General features: G+C 37.5%; 1 protein-coding gene across 9 annotated transcripts in view; it reads right to left on the bottom strand.

The window, feature by feature from the left end:
- The window catches only part of ARNT (aryl hydrocarbon receptor nuclear translocator), a 70,366-nt gene that overhangs the window by 26,778 nt on the left and 20,430 nt on the right, over positions 1-23,158 (bottom strand). For all 9 annotated transcript variants that reach the window (XM_082685941.1, XM_082685943.1, XM_082685942.1 and 6 more), the window contains 5 exons: positions 15,834-15,878; positions 10,492-10,536; positions 7,281-7,325; positions 4,991-5,204; positions 1,097-1,310 (listed from right to left, as the gene is read on the bottom strand). In XM_082685941.1, coding sequence (XP_082542067.1) covers positions 1,097-1,310; positions 4,991-5,204; positions 7,281-7,325; positions 10,492-10,536; positions 15,834-15,878 — 563 coding nt within the window. The remainder of the gene's footprint in view (positions 1-1,096; positions 1,311-4,990; positions 5,205-7,280; positions 7,326-10,491; positions 10,537-15,833; positions 15,879-23,158) is intronic.

Genomic DNA, 23,158 nt, shown 5'->3' with positions numbered 1-23,158 from the left:
GAGACACTCAACCAACTGAATCACCCAGGCCCCCCTTAATTACCAGTTTTTAATACAACTTTTTTTTTTAAAGATTTTATTTATTTATTTGACAGAGAGAGATCACAAGTAGGCAGAGAGGCAGGCAGAGAGAGAGAGAGGAGGAAACAGGCTCCCTGCTGAGCAGAGAGCCCGATGCGGGACTCGATCCCAGGACCCTGAGATCACGACCTGAGCCGAAGGCAGCGGCTTAACCCACTGAGCCACCCAGGCGCCCTTAATTACCAGTTTTGATCTGCTTTCACTTTAAATTTTTTTTCCAGAGTTGCTTAAGAAGCAGACGTGTTTCTTCTAGACAAACTCTGGCAAAAGTACTGAAGAGCATTAAAATAGGGGGAAGGGAAGAAAAAAGAAAGAAAGAAAGAAAGAAAAATAAGACAAAAAAATAGTATAGATACAAAAAAACCCACAATAGTAACAACAACTTATATACTGATAGAGGTGCCTGGGTGGCTCAGTTGTTAAGCGTCTGCCTTGGGCTCAGGTCATGCTCCCAGGTCCTGGCATGGAGCCCCAAATCATCGGGCTCCCTGCTCAGTGGGAAGCCAGCTTCTCCCTCTCTCACTCTCCTGGCTTTGTGTTCCCTCTCTTGCTATGTCTCTGTCAAATAAATAAATAAAATCGTAAAAAAAAAAACCTTATATACTGATAACCACTCCCCTCTAAAATAAATATCTATTAAATAGAATCCAGTATTAAAGCCAAAGATATGCAGAAACAGGTAGGAAAAAATACCAGGTAATTACCCATACAAATTAGACAGAAACATGGATAATTTAATTCTTTTAGAATGGGAAAAAAATTCATTGTAGATTTGGTTTTTACTGTTTTGTTTACAGTAATAAATTTTTATATGCATGCTGTCATAAAAAAATTTTCTAAGAATAACTACAAATTATATTATCTGCATGTGGATAGAAAAAAATGATTATATCCATTATGAGAGAACATTCTAGAGGCCCTGCCAGAGTTAATGAACAAAGAGCTAAAACACCTCTTCTGTTTCAGGGAAAAAAGAAAAGGCTTCACATTCATTTTCCATGCACATAATTCATACCTGTCAGGGCATTTTCCGAGGTGGAAAGCTGCTCACGAAGTTTGTCCACATCATCTGGATGCACCTGATCATAGAGTGTGCTACCAAACCATTCAGACTGTGGCTGGTTCAAAACTGGGGTCACTGAGTCAGAGACATAAACCACCCGGCCTGTCTCACATGAGACAATAAACAGAAAGCCATCTGCTGCCTCCAAGATCAAATGTTTGAGTTCCTGCCCAAGGAAGAAAAATAAAAGTTAATACTGAACTCTTAAAAGCCAAGTATTATTCATTGAAACAAGTAAGACATTTCAGGCCTTATGCACATCTCCATAAGCAATTGCTGACTCCTGCCTGATCCACAGCCCCAGCTATGCAGGCTAAACGTAACTGCCTTCACGACAGTTTTTTTAAAATAGATATTTCTTCAATCTCTCTATGTCACTATTTACCTCTTCCCCTTCATCTCAGGACTCAAGATGGGGAATAAAGAAGTTTCCCACTAACAAAATTTAGTCCTTGATCTGGTCTCTTTTTAGGATCCTGCTCTACAAATACTCCCATTTTCACTCTCTCTCCCCTCAGATCTATAAATATGATCAGGTTTTCTCACTTGTATACAAATCTTCCCTCCATTTTGCCCAACTCATCCCTATTTCAGTGCCAAGTTTATATTAAGAGTAATGTTATATTCACTGGTTCTATTCTCTTACCTTTCACGTATTCCTCAATCCCACTATAATTGTCATTCTACACCATTCATATTGTTTTTAGCAGGTTAACAATACTCTCCTGACTGCCAATTCAAGTCCCCTTTCCTGGGTCTTTATTATGTTACTCTATCTCTCTCCAGAATCTGGTAATTTTGTCCATTCCATCCTTTTATTTTCCTCTAGCTTCTATGACACCATCCCCCAATTTCTGCTGCCCTTCTAAATGCCCCTTCTCTGCTTCAGGTACCCTTCCCTTTGTTCAAATCTTAAGTATAGATATTTCCAAGGTTCTATCTTAAGTTCTCTTCTCTATTTATACCATACTCTCTGAGAAATTATATCCACTTCTTCCTGCTATGAAATGATGCCCAAGTCTGTATCTCTAGACTCCCCTAATCTCTCTTTTTTTTTTTTTTGCTTTAAACAGACCTAAATTCCAACCAACTCTTAAACATTTCCAATTTAGACATTCTACCAGCAACTCAATTTCAACATCTCAAAACTGGTCATATTTCCCCCTCCAAAAAACAATCCTTTGTGCTCTTCTAGCATTTCCTTCCTTGATTAACAGTATCACCTTCCTCTCAGGCTACAAGACTCAAAATCTAATTACTCTGTCTCATGCTCCAGTGATAACTGTTTTATCAATTCTATTTCCAATACTAGATCATCGTCCTAGTCATCTTATGCCAAGACAAAGGAAATGCTTTCCTTGCATTCATTCTCCCAAATCCAGGCTTAAAATGCTCTATATCAACTAACACAATTTTGAGGGAGAGAGATGGGAGAGGGGCAGAAGAGAAGGACAATTCCAAACAGACTCAATGCCCAGCGCAGAGCCCAACTTGGGGCTCAATCTTATGACTCAGAGACCCTGACCTGAGCCAAAATCAAGAGTTGGACACTGATTGAGCCACCCAGGTACCCTATTGCCTAAAAATTAATATCTAAATTCTATAACATAACACCTAAGTATTCCATGATCAGGTCCCAGCCTACTTCCCTATTATCATCTCCCAAGGCTTGCTAAACTATTTCATTTGCCTTGAATTATCCAATCATTCTCACTAGGTATTTGCTCAAATTATTCACAATATTTATGACACTAATCCCTTACCTTGTTCATGTTTATACTTCTACAGGACTTTAATACTGCACCTCTATGACAGAACTAATTGTGTGCTCATACTTTATTTATTTACGTGTCTCTTTCCACTAGTGACTCTCTCCTATCTCTGTTCTTCTCATAGCACAAAGCACCTGGTTAGCCCACAAAAGGTGCATAAACTAGAGCCTGTTCAATCAGTATTTCTATGTATATTGTTAGATTAACTGATTAACTATTTAAAGTACATACATATAAAATCCATGCTATGTGTGTTTTCATATAGACACTCCTATCTGGAAAATTCTTACTGCTTTTTTCCGAACCACATCCCTTTCCTTCTACTCCTCTGAATAAAAAGGTGACATTATAGGTTAATTTTTTCTTCCTTATATTGCTTGTATCTTCCGAATTTTTCTGCATTAACCATGTGTTATTGTTAATAATCGAAACAGAACATGTCTTTCTTACTCTTAGAAGTCTTTGCTAACCATCCCCACTCAAACCTGGTCATTCTATTCACATTAGCCATCCCTCCACTATATATTTATCTAGTCCCATATAAATTACTAAGTCTTATTTTTTTAAAGATTTTATTTATTTACTTGACAGAGATCACAAGTAGGCAGAGAGGCAGGCAGAGAGAAAGAGAGAGAGAGAGAGAGAAGGAAACAGGCTCCCTGCTGAGCAGAGAGCCTGATGTGGGGCTTGATCCCAGGACCCTGGGATCATGACCTGAGCCAAAGGCAGAGGCTTTAACCCACTGAACCACCCAGGTGCACCTAAAATTAGTAAGTTTTAAAGAAAGGTTATTTCTCAGGGTACCTGTATGGCTCAGTCAGTTGAATGTACAACTATTGGTTTCAGCTCATGTCATGATTTCAAGGGTCAGGAGATCCAGTTCCACACTGGGCTCCAGCTCAATGGTGAGTCTGCTTGAAATTCTCTCCTTCTCCTTCTGCCCCTCCCCCCACTCATATTTTCTCTCTCTCTCTCTAAATTTAAAAAATCATTTAAAAAAGGTTATTTCTTCTTTGTATGCATTTTCTTCTCATTTTTCACTTGTGTGTATCAGCCACTCAAAAATTCATATTCAGAATGATTTCCACTCACATATTCATATTCAGATTAAGTTCTTGAGAAGCTAGAAATGTTTTTGCCTTCCCTGTTTTTCTCATTACATGTAACAGAACACATCTCTAAGGAACGATGACTGCCTAATGTTAGACTCCTTCTATCACTAAAACTGTAAGCTGCTTCAAGAATAAGAAATCTACTTTTTCCATCTTCTATAACCCTAAAGGCAACAAAGAGAACTGTTTCCATAGGACACAGTCATCTCTTCTTCCTACAAGTCTACTCTTATTTCACCTTATAGGCTACATTCATGAGTGAAGTTTAAAATACATATAAGCTTTGGGACACCTGGGTGGCTCAGTTGGTTAAATGTCTGACTTCAGCTCAGGTAATGATCCCAAGTCCTGGAATTGAACTGCATTGGGGCTGGGGGGTGGGGGAGAGGTGGGGAGGTAGAATCCCTGCTCAGCAGGGAGTCTGCTCTTCCTCGTTTGTGCACACATGGTCTCTCCAAATAAATAAAATCTTTTAAAAAATAAATAAAATAAAATACCTATAAGCTTGCTAAATAATTTGCACAAGTATTCTGCAATTCTCACTGTTTGAATACTAATGAATATTATAGCCAGGAATTGAAACTACTTTCCCATGGTGTGAATTTCTCCTTAACAACTGAATTCTTGTACTTTAAGCAATCTACAGACTCAGCTTGGCTCTGTCTTTCAATATAAGGCACTAGTTAGAATTATGGTCATCTAGGGGCCTGGGTGACTCAGTCAGTTGAGTGTCTGCTTTCAGCTCAGGTCCTGGGGTCTTGGGGTCCTGGGACTGAGCCCGGCGTCAGGCTCTCTGCCTGGCAGGAGTCTACTTTTTCTCCCTCTCTGCCTGCCTCTCTGCCTATTTGTGATCTCTGTCAAATAAATAAATTAAAAAGAAAAAAGAATTATGGTCATATACCCCCAAAAGATCAAAATTTTTAACAGATTCTAGACTATCTCAGATTGTACATCCCAGAGACCTGATCAGTAAGGAAAGAAGGCTTGTAGGTGCCATCAGTGGATGTATTCCCAGTTCCTCGCAAGGACTTCATATGAGAGACTGCCATGCGTAAGATGGTTAGCTTGTCTGGTTTTCGAGCCAGGGCACTACAGGTGGGCACCATGTCTGACAGTTCTGTGATGTAGGCTGTCATCTTGTTCCGTCGCCGCCGTTCAATTTCACTATGATTTTCCCTGCGTGGAGAGAGAAGCCCCATCCAGTGGTCACAGCTGGCCATTTGGGACCAGGGAAGAGTGATATAAATACGGAGAAAGCTGCTGAAGAAATGTAGTTGTTTGATTTAGGAGGGCTTAAGTCTCAGAGGGGAGTGTCAAGTTTGCCAACATTCTCATGCAGAACAAGCATGGAATAGAAACCAACAAGGCAGAGAATAACCAGATACCAGCAATTCTCCCTATGTAAACTGGAAACTTCACTTCCTATGTAAATTACCACTCCCCCAAATAAAAGAAAAGAAAAAGTGTTTTAAGAAGTGATAGTCTTAAAAGATGTTGATTTTATTCACTTTAGTTCCCGAGAGACAAATAATCTTGGCTTGGCTGACTCCATGTTTACTAATTCAACTTTTTAAGGCTGAAAATAAAGTGACTAGTTTTTTCCAACCCAAGTATAGTGTTCCACAGCTGATAAAATAACTGATAGTACACTTTCCTTTGGTCTATAAAATGTTGCCTGTTCCAAGCTTCTCTCTTACTCTTAACATTGGAAGAAAGAACTGGAAGATTCTGAAGTTTTACTCATCTCATTAATAAAGTCCTACCTTCTCTATTTGGATGTGGTGCTAGTATATTGAGCTCAAGAGATTTTAAGATATCATCTAGCAGAGGTCACTTCTGGGTCCCCCACTGGAGCAAAATGAATTGGAGAATAAAAGTGGAGTGGGGAGGAAAAGTCCTGAAAACAGACAATTTGGATCTCAACAGGGTAAGTGGATCACATCTCCAGTGCTGATTTCCTCAATATCAGAACGAAATCTTATCATTGTTAAAAATAATAATCCAGTAGTTTTCAAGCTGGATTTCTGAAAAGCCCCAGAGTTCCTAAGTGTCTTCCACAGGGATGCACCAAAGAGAGAACCAAACAATGTGCTGCATTTCTGCTTCTCCTTGAGCAGCTTTTGCTTTATCCTTTTTATTTGCTTCCATTACCACTTAAGGGTCCTACCAGAATAAAAGTTATTTGTCAAAACAAAAAAGAAAATTAAAAACAACTGGTCTAACATAAATCTATGAGAAGAGCAAACAAAGGTTAAGAAGTTAACTAAATGACTTTCCCAAAGGCAGCACTCACTCCCAATTAATGAAATGGTTTTCCCACCATACCATACAATAACAGCTTTCTGAAAAGTTAAAGAGTTAGCAGGAAATGACAACAAAATGAGGCTTGTGGTCCTGCTGAAAAAGGTAATGAGGTAGGGGAGAAAGTAGTAAAAACACATATTGGTATCAATGATCTATCTCTGAGTGGTCCCAAATCACAGAAGCCAGAAAACAGAAAAATTTAGGTATATCATTAGTATCCTAATATTTCTACCTTAGTGATGACAGTCTCCAAAGAGAGCTCTAGAGTCTCCTTTCCAAAGGCAAAAAGGTCTTACCACATAAGTCCGTATTGTAACATTCTACTTTCAAACTTAAAGCACCCATCTTCCTAGTATCTAACAGACTTCTGACACTAAAATCCAGAAGGCTGCTTTTTTAAAAAGCCGTATCATGGGTGCTAAAACTTTTCTGGGTTTCGAAACCACAAAAGATTCAATCACCAAAGCAAGACCAGTACTGCTATGACACAGTAATTAAGCCTATGAGTCTACACAGGAAGATAAAAGGTATGCTTTCTAGAGAGGTATGGAATAAACGCTAAGGCCTAAATAGTGGGAACCAACTGCAAACATAGATATACTTATTAGTCTTCTGATAAAAAAGTATGCCCCTGTTAAAGCACCAACTGGCACCACTGCCCTGCTTCTAAAGCCTTTTATTCTGTGAAACAGTGCTGAGATAAAGAAAGAAAGAGAAACTATAAAACTAATAGCAATTTCTTAAATTCCTTAGTAAATCCCTCAACTCACCCACTTTCTGATGGGGGAGGCCAAAGTTCCTGTTACACACAAACTTCTAAAAAATCTTGTCCTCTCTTGCCACAGATAAGGAAAAACACAAAGAGAAGGGGGAAGAAAAGAGCAGAGTAAGAAAAAGGAAAAAGCAGTATCATCTGCTTCATCATGCTTAAAGACACTGTTCTCCTACCTGGCGAGTCTCTCTTTATCCGCAGAGCTCTGCTCATCATCCGACCTAAAAATAGAATTAATGAACTAAGCTAAAATTAAAATAAAAAGAAAGAAAAAAATAAAGATGGATGGATGGATAGACTGATGGAAGGAAGTAGAGAGGAGAAAGGAAAGAAAAAAGGAAATAGAACAAAACAGATGCAGAGAAGGGAAAATTAAAACATGGACAGAAATCTTGCTCATAACTTTACAAAGCCATTTGTTAGGATAAAGAAAAAGTAACTTACAGGACAAAGGTTGACATAAAAGCAAGGCCAATATTCATTATAAATTAACGTAGTCTGAACACAGAAAGTATTTTGCCAATCAACCTCTGTAGAGACCAACAATAAATAGTTTGAACAAGAACCAAACAAGAGAATATATTCTCACACATTGCTCCCAATCTGGAAATATATACCCACATATGTTATTCTTTTTCTATTTTTTTAAGATTTATTTATTTGAGGTGGGGGGAAGATGCAGGAGGGAGAAGGAGAATAGCACAGAGCCTGACACAGGGCTCGATCCCATAACCCCGAGATCATGAATGAAGAGTCAGCCATTTAGCCAAATGAACCACCCAGGTGCCCCCACATATGCTATCCTATAATGAAAAAAAAAAATCAAAGAGTAAATCATGATAAGAATGTCAAATTATCACAAATACAATCTCTCTGTAACATGCAGACACACACATGCACTCACAGACAACATAACTGAAATTACATAAATAAAACTTAAGAATTAGATTTCTGGCACATCCCCTATCATTGGTTTGATACTGAAGTAGTAAATTTCTATTTATTCACTCTCCCATTTCTTTGCAGTAAAGCCCTAAAACTACTGAATCCCCAGTGCCAACTCCCCCTCCCCTGGAGGGGCAACAAAGAATTACCACTAAATTTTTCTGGAAGACTGAAAATTGTAAGAGTGGGTGGCAACTAAAGAAACATCAAGGTGTTGGTAGGCCAGTATATTAGTATCAATTCCATGAAAAACAATATATATATAGATATAAATATAGATTAAGAAGCCTCAAATGAAACATCTAAGTATGACATATGAACAGCCTAAAACACTAATATAACATCTAAGTATGACATACGAACAGCCTAAACACTAATATTTCATTATTAAAAGTGACATGTACAGGGGCACCCGAGTGGCGCAGTCAGTTAAGGGTCCGAATCTTGGTTTTGGCTCTGGTCACAATCTCAGGATGGTGAGATGGAGCCCAACAACAGGCTCTGTGCTTGGTGTGGAGACTGCTTAGAATTCATTCATATTCTCTCTCTCTCCCCACCTCTTTCTCTCCCCCCGCCCAACTACCCTTCATCTCCTACAGGAATAAGTTGTTTGAAAGAAACTTAAATATCTAAAATTCCTATTATTACTACTCCTACTATTACAAATCCATAATCCTTTAACCATTCTAGTATCTCTAAGTGAAATATGTGAATGTCTAAATATTTATATTAAGTAGGACAAATGAAAACTAAAATAATTCAGGTCATGTCTTCATAGAGACTTTTGGAATTTTAATCAAGAAACTGTTAACCTGCATGACCAGTACTATCTGATGACTTGACTGTCATTCTTTTTTTCATTTTTTAAAAAATGTATTTATTTAAGTAATCTCAAAACCCAATGTGGGGCCCGAATTCAGGACCCTAAGAATAGGAGCTAGATGTTCTACTGACTGAGCCAGCCAGATGCCCATGATGGCTTGACTTTACAGGGCAGCTTGAAAAACTATTCCCCAAATATCTATAATTAATTTCTCATTTTAGAGATGGTATATACCCTAAAGTATTTATAAGTATCTATTTCAATAAATAAATTATTTGAAAATCTCTTAAATCCATTCCTTTCCTATTGCCACTGCCTCCACTCTATCCCAGGCACTCATGATTTGATAGCTATCTTATTATTCACCCTTGCATCTATCTCCCTGACTATAGTGCTTCTCTTTAATCCATCTTATACACTGCTATTAGAGAAGATCCCATATGCATTTTATTTATCAAAATCTGTTATTCAGGGGCACCTTGCTGGCTCAGTCATTGGGCGTCTGCCTTTGGCTCAGGTCATGGTCCCAGGGTACTGGGCTCAAGCCCCACATTGGGCTCCCTGCTCTGTGGGAAGCCTGCTTCTCCCTCCCCCACTCCCCTGCTTGTATTCCCTCTCTCGCTGTCTCTCTGTCAAATAAATAAATAAAATCTTTAAAAAATAAAATAAAATAAAATCTTTTATTCGAAGCCCATGATGGCTTCAGACAGTTATAAGCTACTATGACTGGAATTTCTTAGCCTTCTACATCAGTGGTTCTCAAGGTATAGTCCCCAGACTAGCAACATCCACAATAAATATAAGTACTCAGTTAAGCTCTGGATTTTTGATTATTCATTTTTCTAAGGTGGCTACAAACTCCATTTTTAAAAAACAAACTAACTTACTATTTAAAATATACAGAATGAACTTTCTAAAAAAAAAATACTTTGCTTTTTATTTATAAATCCTCAACTTTGTACATCTGAGTTGAGAAGGACTTATAAATAAAAAGCAGAGCATTTTTCAAAATCTTAATAAAATTTAAATACATTTATTGCAATCAAAATTCATCTCCACAAAAATTGTTCCTGTTGCAATTTTTTTTAAAAGATTTTATTTATTTATTTGACAGAGATCACAAGTAGGCATAGAGACAGGCAGAGAGAGAACCTGGGGGGGGGGGCAGGCTCCCTGCAGAGCAGAGAGCCCGATGCGGGGCTCAATCCCAGGACCCTGGGATCATGACCTGAGCTGAAGACAGAGGCTTTAACCCACTGAGCCACCCAGGCGCCCCCCTGTTGCAATTTTTAAAAGAAAACTATTATCTGTACAGAGTTTGTGGAATCATTTAATAATGAATGCAACCATTAAATCCGTAACTTGTGTTCCTGTGGACACCCAGCAAGCGCACTGTATAGCTGCTTATCATATACATAAAAACATTGTGTAAATTGTGCCATTAGTTTGAAGCCATGTTACCTGAACATAAACAGTAACTTTCATACAAAATTTTGTCAGCTTTCAGAGTGTGAGAAAGACTGGGACAGAGTAATTAACTCCTAATGAGATCAAATTAAACTCCATACGCCTGAGCTGCCTGATCCCACAACATGGCCCAAGATGTTCTATTACATTACCTGGCAAACCGCTCCTTATCATTAGACATCTGATCATCGTCACACCTAAAAAGAAAAATAAGGTTAGCGCAAAGCATTATACTTGTTATATCTACTTCATCTGAAATGAAAACTAGAAAGGAGTAAAAATATTCAACAGGGGGGAAAAAAATCCAATGGAAAAGCATCGCAAAGCAAAAGAGATAGTAATACCATACAGAAGAACTTAAGAAACCCATGACTATTATTTGTCAGGATTCTGATATTCTCCTTTACCCTTATCAGACACTCCAAAAAAAAAAGATGATGATCTCATGAGGGCACAGCTGACTGCCTGGTCAACACTACTCTGAGGTTAGGGATAGTTGTGTTTTAATTATGGCAAAAAAACATGGAACACAAAATTTACCATCTTAACCAATTTTTAGAGTACTATTCAGTAGTGCTAACTGTATTTACATTGTTGTGCAAGAGATGTATAGAACTTTCTAGTCTTGCAAAACTGAAACTCTATATACACTAAACATCATCTTCCCACCTGCTCCCCACCTGACCCTCAGTTGCTAGTAACCATTACTGTACTCTCTAATTTTGACTACTTCAGATCTCTCATGTAAGTGACATATAGTCATTCTGTGACTGGCTTATTTTACTTAGTATAATGTCCTCAACATTCATCCATGTTGTAGCACATGTCAGGATTTCCTTCCTTTTTAAGTCTGAACAATATTCCACTGGACATATATGCCACATTTTCTTTATGTATTCATCTGTCAATAGATATTTGGTTGCTTCCACCTCTTGGCTATTGTGAAAATGGGAAGTGCACATAAGTGTGCAAATATCTAAGACCCTGTTTGAATTATTTTGGGTATTTATAACCAGAAGCGGGGTTGTTGAATCATATGGTGATTCTGTTTTTGATTTTTTGAGGAATCTTCATACTGTTTTCCAGAGTGGTTAAATTTACAATTTATATTCCAACCAATAGTGCACAATGGTTCCCACTTTTTCACATCCTTACCCAACACTTATCTTCTATTTCTATGATGGTGCCCACCATCATGGATGTGAAGTGGTATCTCATTGTTGTTTCAATTTGCATTTCTCTAATGATTAGTGATGCTGAACATCTTTTCATATGTTTGTTGGCCTTCTGCATATCTTCTTTGAAAAAAATGTCGATTCAAGTGGTTTGCCAATTTTTAATCAGGTTTTTTTTTTATTGAGTTGTGGTAGTTCTTAATATTATTATAGATATTAATCTCTTATCAGATACATGATTTGCAAATATTTTCTCCCTTACATGGGCTATCTTTTCACTGTTTTCTTTGATGCACAGAAAGTTTTAAGAGATAGCTTGAAATTATGACATAAACAATGTTTTTTATCTCTCTGATCAAGGAAACACAATCCATTCATCCCAACAACTTGTACTTAATAAACCAATAAATCGTATCTGCTAAATACGGAAACTACAGGAATTACTGAGGGAGGAAAATCTTAAAGAAAAAAAAAACTACTCTCTGGATGATCTAAATTTTCTTCTTACTGCCACAGGATATAGCAAAGATCTATCAACTTTGGGCAGAAAGTGCTTTTGGGAAATAATAAGTCTCACAAAAAGTCTCACAAAATTTGCAGTTAAACCAGATATTACATTAGAGTCAAAATTTATACTGCTCCTTTACCGGCTGTAAATCCTCAACTAATCCAACCCCAAGAATTTTCAGATTTTGAAAATAACAGGAAAGCAGAGAAGAATGGGCAAATCCATGGAAATGTAAATGAATTCCAGCTCAAGAACAAATGGTTTGTTCCTAGGACACGAAATATGCTTTAAATCAGATGCTACTAACTCCTAGTGAAACATGTAACCTAAAGTGAAAAGAGAGACCTTAATTTACATATGAACTTTGAATCTCAAGAATGAGTCTTCTAGATCCTTGGCTGGAAGCAGGTTCCAGAAATGAATCAGAACACAGAGCCCTGGGCCCTATCCCTGGCCTACCGAATTACCTTTTTTTAACATAATCTCTAAACCCAATGTGGGGCTTGAATTCACAACCCCAAGATCAAGAGACACGTGCTTTATCAACTGAGCCAGTCCATACCTACTGAATTGGAATCTTGACCTTAACAAGAAACCCCATATGGCTTTGTATACACATTAAGGTTGAGAAGCACTACTGTGAACACTAGTAACTCTCACAATGCACCTGGAGTTTCTAAGCCTTTATATTATTAAAAATGATTTTTTAGGGGTGCCTGGGTGGCTCAGTGGATTAAGTCTCTGCCTTCAGCTCAGGTCATGATCTCAGGGTCCTGGGATTGAGCCCTGCATCAGGCTCTCTGCTCAGCAGGAAGCCCACTTTCTCCTCTTTCTCTGCCTGCTTCTCTGTCTACTTGTTATCTCTGTCAAATAAATTAAAAAAAAATCTTTTAAAAAATGATTTTTTAGGTGTCTGGAGAATATAACAAAATGACATTTGAACAAATCAATGAAAACATATGATAAATTACAACTTTCAAAAGTAGTATCCACCAAAGAAATTTAGTGCTGACTTATGGACACAGTGCAAATAAGGTTTTCACACACTGACCAGAGAGGAAAAATTCCAACTGCTTAAAAAATAAATAAATTTTAAAAAAAGATAAATTTTGTGATGTCTCTCTCAGGTATCATGACCCACTAGGTAAAATGATTGTGATAGTCTTTTTTTGTGGCTGGGGAAAGAACAAATGAACTGATCTGTATATAGTTTGTGACTACTAGATTTTGTGGAAATGAAGACAGTGACTCAGGGCCAGAGCTAAGTGAGAAGTATAAATAAGACTAATGGTGGGGCACCTGGCTGGCTCAGTTAAGCATCTGCCTTTGGCTGAGGTCAGACTCCCAGGGTCCTGGATCCGCAGGGAGCCTGCGTTTCCCTTTCCCACTCCCTCTGCTTATGTTCCCTCGCTCATTGTCTCTCTCTCTCTAATAAATAAAGTCTTCAAAAAAAAAAGGAAAATAAAGACGAGTGGTTACCTATATGCCATGCATATGCACAATTCGGTCCCACCAATAGCATTTATCATTATAATTAGGGATTCCAAATTGGAAGAATTCCCATAACTGTTTTATTTTATTTTATTTTTTAAAAGATTTTATTTATTTATTTATTTGAGAGAGAGAGAGAGATCTATCACAAGCAGGCAGAGAGGCAGGCAGAGAGAGAAGAGGAAGCCGACTCCCTGCTGAGCAGAGATCCTGATGCAAGCCTCGACCCCAGGACACTGGAATCATGACCTGAGCTTGAAGGCAGAGAATTAACCCACAGAGCCACCCATGCGCCCCTCCCAGAACTGTTTTAAAAAGTGGGACACCTGGGTGGCTCATTTGGTTGGGTATCTGACTTCAGCTCAGGTCATGATCCCAATATCCTGGGATGGAGTCCAAAATCAGGCTCCGCAGGGAGCCTACTTCTCCTTCTGCCTGATGCTCCCCCTGCTTGGGTGCATTCTCTCTCTCTGACAAATAAAAAAATAAAATCTTAAAAAAATATATCTATCCTTCCTCCCAAATTGAAATATCTTTCCCTCTTCACATTTATAAATACTCACTAAGTCTCAAGAGCTCTCTTGGAGAATTATTTTCTCCAGTGCTCTGCAACTACTTCTTTATGGTAGCCAAGTTACAGTTGTTTTCAAGAGTATCTGGTAGGGTTCAGCAACGAGTTAGTAGTGAAAAATATAAGCCTAAATAAAAATTACTAAAATGAGAAAAAACCCAGATGTCCTTGACAGAACTTAAGCATTGTAAAACTAAACAACGGCAAGGAATTTACAATATAGATATCCTCCATGCAAAAACAAAAACCGAGGACATTATGAATGTATGTAACAATATATACATTTTAATATACTTATATATGTACTGAATATTTCTGAAGGATACTCAATAAACTGGAAACTGTAGTTGTCTAAGGGGAAGGGTCTAAAGTAGAAAGGAAAACAGGCCTGAAGTACACATAACTTTGCACTATTTAAAAACTTATAAAATATATTACTTTTTTTAAAAAAAAGATATTTATTTATTTGAGAGAGAGGCAGTGAGAAAGAGCATGAGAGGGGAGAAGGTCAGAGGGAGAAGAAGACTCCCCGTGGAGCTGGGAGCCTGATGTGGGACTCGATCCCGGGACTCTGGGATCATGACCTGAGCCGAAAGTAGTTGTCCTACCAACTGAGCCACCCAGGCGTCCCAAAATATATTACTTTTTAAGATCTAGTTAATAAGACAAATCAAATCTGGACATTCATATAATAAAATAATGGCTTTTTTAAAATAGGGCTTCTTTATTAAATATTTGTTACTCAACAACGTAGACCCACCTAGGTAATATTTTCAACTTTGCAAAGGAAAAATGGCAGGTTGCAGTCAACATTATCTTCCTTTCTTTGACTCTTACTGTTTTCCTTACTTAGAAACAAAGCCAAATAATGGGTCTTTAACAGGAATAAATATTTCCCTTCTCTGAAAGAACTCCTCCATCAATGTATCAAAAAGTCCATTTTCAGTGTTCCAGAAGATTCATCATTCAAGGATACAAATTCTAATTCTTGCTCTGTAGAAGTCAACAGGTATGAGAAAGTATGAAAAGTACATTAATGACCCCCCAATGAATTACACCTTAGCTTCCTAACACAGTGACTCAGGACTTGGACATAAAATTTGCTTTAGCCAATGGAAACTAGCAAATGTCAATACAAAGCAGAGGCTTGATAAGCATTTAGAATGGGACTTGCCCTTCAGATTGTAGACACTGGCATATAAAGAAACTCAGTCTGGGGAGCCTGAGTGGATCAGTGGGTTAAGGCCTCTGCCTTCAGCTCAGGTCATGATCCTGGTGTTCTGGGATCAAGCCTCGCATGGAGCTCTCTGCTCAGCGGGAAGTCGGCTTCCCTTCCTTTCTCTCTGCCTGCCTCTCTGCCTACTTGTGATCTCTGTCAAATAAACAAACAAATAAATAAATAAATAATAAAGAAACTCAGTCTGACCTCCTTAAGGATAAAAGACCACGAAGAAAACAAAATAACCATCCAGTCAATCCACAGCATTGTGAGAAATAATAAATTGTTGTTTTTAAACCACACAGCAACTAACTGTAACAGAGGGTTTTGGAAATTCTCTGCCCTCTCTTCACTAGAACCATTAAAAAAATGTTTGAAAACTTTACGAAGTATAATATAATAGGAAACTTTAGTTTTGGATAAAGCACTCACCTTAGGCCTAAGGACAAAAATATTGCAAGTCAGAAATATAAAGATCATGAACTAATTCTTAATATCAGAAATCTAGAGAAAAAAATTTAAAATCTTACCTCAAAAATTTACTGTTCCCTTCTCCTTCATCATCAAAATCCAACCTGGGTAAAGCCAACAATAAATATTATAAGTTCATTGACACAGAACAGTAAGACATTAAAAATTCTCAACCCACAAGTTATCTGAACACCCACCCAAATGGAAGAAGGAAAACAGGAAGTGGACAGAAGTCAAATGAAGATATGTGACTTGCCCCTTTTACCAAACTGGGCAATCAAAAGAGTCTGTGCTACCTAACATTTTCCTAAGTTGGCAGTCCACCTTTGCCAAAATTTTATATCAGAGTACAACCTCTACCAAAGAAACAGGAATCCACTCAAAAATGAAAATAAAAAAATTATTAAGTCAGGTCCATTTTTCAATTCTATAGTCTAAGCTATGTTACTAGACTTCTGAAACATATTCCAAAACAGTGATGTTACAAAAGAGACCAATGTAAGATCTCATAAGGTTACTAATCAATGTTTCTTTACATCACACATCTAATAAACATGTAGCATATGCTACATTAAAGACTTGCTAGATGAGAGGAAAAATAAGAGACTTACTCTCAAGGGACTCTCTACCCAGACAAATACAAAATAAATACAAAACAAATGAGAATAGGAAAGCACCATGTGAGGAGCATAAGCAATATGCTATAAGACATTTAGCATATTCAGGGGATTAGGGAATATTAGGGAAGATTATAGGTAACAAGGTAGGCCAATCTCCTATTAATCTCTACTCTACGGAACCAAAATATTACCACCTCATCCCAGTGATCACTCTTGGCATCTCTACTAGCCTTATAACCTAACATTATGAGTCTCTAAATTGATTACATATGAAGTACACAGCGTCAATGTTCATTCCTCTTCCTCCCTGTAGCCCCCTAATTACTAGTCAAAATTCACCTGGTAACTCCATTTCTAAGAAACTACCCTAAAAAAAAGACTAAAAAGAGAAAAAAAAATTATGTACAAAGATGTTCACTGAGCATTACATATAACAGCAAAATCTTTAAAACAACTTAAATATCCCAAAATAGGAACTGAGTACATCCCTTTATGTAACTTAAAAATCATGCTTTTATAAAATATTTAACAATATGAAAAAAAAGGTTACAGATGGTTAGGTGGAAAGACCAGGCTATAAAAAACTGTATAATTACAGATTACAACTACTAAGAAGATCTACATATAAAGAATGAAGAAATTATACTAAAAAACTTATAGGAGATGATGGGGTAGTAAGATTATCGCTATTCTTCTTTCTTTCTATTTTCCAGTCTTTATTTAAAAGAATGTGTATTCTTGGGTGCCTGGGTGGCTCAGTGGGTTAAAGCTTCTGCCTTCGGCTCAGGTCCTGATTCTAGTGTCCTGGGATTGAGCCCCACATCAGGCTCTTTGCTTGGCAGGGAGCCTGCTTCCTCCTCTCTCTCTCTCTCTCTCTCTCTGACTGCCTCTCTGCCTAATTGTGATCTCTGCCTGTCAAATAAATAAATAAATAAAATCTTTTTTAAAAATAAATAAAATAAAAAATAAAAGAATGTATATTCTTTTAAGGAGTCAATCCCACTTAGAGTTGCACCCAAACTATAAAATACCTGGGAATAAAACTAACCTAAGAGGCAAGTGATCTGTACTCAGAAAACTATAGAACACTCATAAAAGAAACTGAGAAAGACACAAAGAAATGGAAAAATGTTCCATTCTCAGGGACTGGAAGAAAAAAATTGTTAAAATGTCGATGCTATCTAGAGCAATCTATACATTCAATGCAATCCCTATCAAAATACCATCAGCTTTCTTCACAGACCTGGAAAAAATAATCCTAAAATTTGTATGGAACCAGAAAAGACCCCAAATAGCCAAAGGAATGTTGAAAAAGAAAACCAAACTGTGGCATCACAATTCTGGACCTCAAGCTCTATTGCAAAACTGAAATCATCAAGACAGTATAGCAGTGGTGCAAAAACAGACACATAGATCAATGGAACAGAATAAGAGAGCCCAGAAATGGACCCTCAATTCTATGGTCAACTGATCTCTGACAAAACAGGAAAGAATATCCAATGGAAAAAAGACAGTCTCTTCAAGAAATGGTGCTGGGAAAATTGGACAGCCACATGCAGAATGAAACTGGACCATTCCGTATACCATACACAAAAATGAACTCAAAACAGATGAAAGAGCTAAACGTGAGACAGGAATCCATCAAAATCCCAGAGAAGAATACAGGCAACAACCTCTGTGACCTTGGCCATAGCAAATTCTTGCTAGACCCATCTCCAAAGGCAAGGGAAACAAATGCAAAAATGAACTATTGGGACTTCATCAAAATAAAAAGCTTTTGCACAGCAAAGAAACAGTGGACAAAACCAAAAGACAGACGACAAATGGGAGAAAATATCTGCAAATGACATACCAGATAAAGGGATAGTGTTCATAATCTATAAAGAACTTATCAAACTTAACACCCAAAGAACAAATAATCCAATCAAGAAATGGGCAGAAGACATGAACAGATATTTCTTCAAAGACAGACAAATGGCCAACTGACACATGAAAAAATGCTCAACACCGCTCAGCATCGGGACAACACAAATCAAAAACCACAATGAGAGAACCACCTCACACCAGTCAGAATGGCTACAATCAATGAGTTAGGAGATGACAGATGTTGGCGAGGATATGGAGAAGGGGGAATCCTCTTAAACTGTTTGTGGGACTGCAAGCTGGTGCAGCCACTCTGGAAAACAGTATGGAGGTTCCTCAAAAAGGTGAAAATAGAGCTACCCTACGACCACCCAGCAATTGCATTACTGGGTGCAAAGATACAAATGTAGTGATCCAAAGGGGCACTTGCACCCCAATGTTTATAGCAGCAATGTCCACAACAGCCAAACTATGGAAAGAACCCAGATGTCCGTCGACAGATGAATGAATAAAGATGTGGTATATATGTACAATAGAGTATTATGCAGCCACCAAAAAAAAAAAAAAAGCAAGCATTTGCAATGATGTAGATGGAACTAGACGGTATTAAGCTAAGTCAAATAAGTCAATCAGAAAAAGATAATTATCATATGATCTCACTGATATGTGGAATTTAAGAAACAAAACAGAGGATCATTGGGGAAGGGAGGAAAAAATAAAACAAGATGAAATCACAGAGGGAGACAAGCCATAAGATACTCTTAAACATAGGAAACAAACTGAGGATTGCTGGAGGGTTGAGGAGTGGGAGAATGGGGTAACTGGGTGATGGACACTAAGGAGGACATGTGATGTAATGAACACTGGGTATAAGACTGATGAATGACTGACTTCTCCCTCTGAAACCAGTAATACATTACATGTTAATTAACAGATTTAAATTAAAAAATAAATGAAATTAAAAATAAATAAAAGAATACATATTACTACTTTTAATATATTTTCCTGATTACCAATAATACCTATTCATTTTAGAAAATCTGAAAATAAAAACAAAAGTTTCCATAATCTCATCATCCAGAAATTTGGTAAGTTAAGTATCCTTTCAGTTTTGCTACACACACATTACACATATTTATTTCTGACAGAGAAGTATGTTACAAAAACTGTAACCTCCCAACATACTGAAACATTTTTTCTGTACTGATATATACTTGTCAATTCCAATAGCTGTATAGAATTCCATTTCAAATAACTATAATTTACTCAACCAATCTTCTAATTTTGAAATTTATAGTGCTTCTAATTGTTTGCTATTATACATAACCATAACATTGTTGTTTAAGAGAGTGAACTCTAAAACCAACCTCCCCAAATTCATATCAAACAATGAATTAAAATGTGTAAAACTCTTGGACACATAGCAAGTCTTAGTATGTTACTCATGTTACCAAATAAACCCAAGGATGGCTCCTGCATTATTATTAGCTGGTGAAATTAAAGACTAGCTATATTAGCTACAGAATTTTTCTTTTTGAGAGAGAGAGAGAAAGCTAGCATAAATGTGTGAGCAGGGGGAGGAGAGAGAGAGAAACAACAGAGAATCTCAAGCAGGCTCAGGCCCATTGCGGAGCCCCATCTCATGACCATGAGATCACGACTCAAGATGAAATCAATCTGGACACTCAACCAACTGAGTCATGCAGGTACCCCTTAACTACGTAATTTTTAAAAAAGAAAACAAAAGGGTGCCTGGGTGTCTCAATGGGTTAAAGCCTCTGCCTTTGGCTCAGGTCAGGATCCCAGGGTCCTGGGATCGAGCCCCACTTTGGGGGCTCTGCTCAGCGGGGAGCCTGCTTTCTCCTCTCTCTCAGCCTGCCTCTCTACCTACTTGTGATCTCTGTCTGTCAAATAAGTAAAATCTTAAAAAAAAGAAAAAGAAAAAGAAAAAGAATAAACAAAATGAGAAATTTAACAACAACAAAAAAAGTGGACAAAATACTACCCATTCTCCCAGGCCTTTTTTTTTTTTTTTAAGATTTATTTATTTACTTGCGGCTTCTCAGTGGCTCAATCACTTGGGCGTCCTACTCTTGGTTTCAGCTCAAGCCATGGGTCATGGGATGGAGCCCAGAATCAGGCTCACAGCTCATCAGAGAAGATTCTCTCCCTCTGCTCTGCCCCCCATGCGCACACACTCCCTCTCTCCCCTAAATAAATCAATCTTTATAAACAAATCTCTTTAAAAAAGAGTAATACACAAATTATACTAATAAAAAAAATCTTAAAAGCAGCAAGACAAAAGAAGTCCTTAACTTACAAGGGAAAACCTGTAAGGCTACAGAGGATTTCTCAACAGAAACTTCGCAAGCCAAAAGAGAGGCATGATATATTCAAAGTGTTGACTGGAAAAATCTACAGCCAGAATACTCTCTATCCAGCCAGGCTATCATTCAGAAGAGAAGTGATAAAGAAGAGTTCCCCAAACAAAAATTAAAGGAGGTTGTGACCACTAAACCAGGCCTGCAAGAAATATCAAACTGATGAGTGCAAAGCAGAGACCAAAGGTGACAAAGACAAGAAAGGATCAGGGAAAATCTCCAGAAACAACAAAAGAACTATAACAAAATATAAAATAGTTATAAATACATATTTATCAATGATTATTTCGAATGAAAATCGACTTAACATTCCAATCAGATGATACAGGGTATCAGAATGGATTAAAAAAATAAGACCCAGGGACGCCTGGGCGGCTCAGTTGGTTAAGCAGCTGCCTTAGGCTCTGGTCATGATCCCAGCGTCCTGGGATTGAGTCCCACATCGGGCTCCTTGCTCAGCAGGGAGCCTGCTTCTCCCTCTCCCTCTGCCTGCCACTCTGTCTGCCTGTGCTCGCTCACTCTGACAAATAAATAAAAAATCTTAAAAAAAAAAAAAAACAAGACCCAACTATATGCTGCCTACAAGAGCCTTATTTTAGAACTAAAGACACCTGCAGATTGAAAGTGAGAGGGTGGAGAAACGTTAAATAGATGTCAAAGAAAGTTGGAGGAACAATACAGAGACAAAGCAGACTCCTAGGTTCTTGCATTCTTTTAGTTCTGCTTTGTTATCAGGGTAGTACTAGCCTCATGGAATGCCTGTGAATGTGATCTCTCTATTCCATTAATTGTAAGATTCTGATAAAGATCGTCATTATTATTTTTTAAATTTTTGTGGGGTTCGCCAATGAAGCCATGTGCCCGGTTTTTTGTGCTGGGAAATTTTTGATACCTAATTCGGCTTTCATTCATGTATTGGTTTAAGGATATTTTCTACTTCTTAGATTCATGATTGAATCTTGGTAACTTGTGCATTTTTAAGAAGTTACTTTTTTATCGGGTTTGTCAGTACATGATTATGGTAATCTGTTATCACACTATGTATTCCTGTGGTTATCTATTGTATTGTTTCCCTTCCATTTTGGTTCTCATTTTGATTTTTGAGTCTCCTTTTTTTCTTAATTAATTTAAAGCACTGCTAATTTTATTTTTTTTTTTGTAAAAACTGGTCACTACTTTCTTTTTTTTAAGACTTTATTTAGTTATTTGATACAGAGAAAGAGAGATCACAAGTAGGCAGAGAGGCAGGCAGAGAGAAAGGGGGAAGCAGACTCTCTGCTAAGCAGGGAGCCCAAAGCAGGGCTCAATCCCAAGACACTGAGAACATGACTTGAGCCAAAGGCAGAGGCTTAACCCACTGAGCCACCCAGGCAGCCCTCGTCACTACTTTCAATGTTATGTTATTGTTTATTCTGGTCTCTTATTTATTTCTGACTTTTCTTTGTCATTTCCCTCCTCTACTAGATGTCAGCTATTTATTCATTTTCTAGTTCCTTATGCTATAATGTTACCTTGTTTATTTGAGTCCTTTTATAGGCATTTATAGCATAAATTTCATTCTATCATCTGTTTTCATTGTATCCCACAGGTTTTAGAATACTGTTTTGTTTTGAGTCATATTTTGACTTGCTGTTTGATTTCTTATTTGGCCCACTGCTTGTGCAGTAATGTGTTATTTAATTTTCACATATTACATTTTTTTTAAGATCTTATTTATTTGATAGAGAGATAGCCAGAGAGGGAACACAAGCAGGGAAGTATGAGAGGGAGAAGCAGGCTTCCTATCAAGTAGGAAGCCCAATGCCGGGCTTTATCCCAGGGTCCTGGGATCACGACCCGAGCTGAAGGCATATGCTTAATGACTGAGCCACCGAGGCACTCTACATAATAAATATTTCATATTTACATTGCACATTCTCCACCTTTATTGTTGATCTTTAGTTTTGTACCACTGTGGATGGAAAATACACTTGGTATGATTTTGGTCTCTTAAATTTGTAGTATTTGTTATGCTACTTTTTATGTGATTTAACCAGGGGTTTGTTCTGTGTGTACTTGAAGAAAACATGTATTCTATTTTTCTTGGATGGATTGTTTTACATATACCTTTTAGAACCATGTATTCTAAAGTATGCTTCAAATAAGAAATGCTCTTATTGGGAGAAGGGGGGTGGGGTTATGGACATTGGGGAGGGTATGTGCTTTTGAGTGCTGTGAAGTGTGTAAACCTGGCGATTCACAGACCTGTACCCCTGGGAATAAAAATATATGTTTATAAAAAATAAAAAAATTTTTTTAAATGCTCTTATTAAAAGAAAAAAAAACTTTAACTGAGGGTACTCATTTAAAATAAAGCACATCAGAGGGAAGGTGGGGGGGGATGGGTTAAATAGGTAAAGGGGATTAAGAGTATATTTGTCATGATGAGCACCTGAGTAGTAATTATGTATAGAATTGCTGAGTCACTGTATTATACACCTGAAACTAATATAACTCTGTATGTTAATTATACAGTAATTA

The sequence above is a fragment of the Mustela nivalis genome (assembly GCF_964662115.1).
Source record: "Mustela nivalis genome assembly, chromosome: 10".
Classification (NCBI taxonomy): domain Eukaryota; kingdom Metazoa; phylum Chordata; class Mammalia; order Carnivora; family Mustelidae; genus Mustela; species Mustela nivalis.
This window is presented reverse-complemented; position numbering and strand designations above follow the sequence as displayed.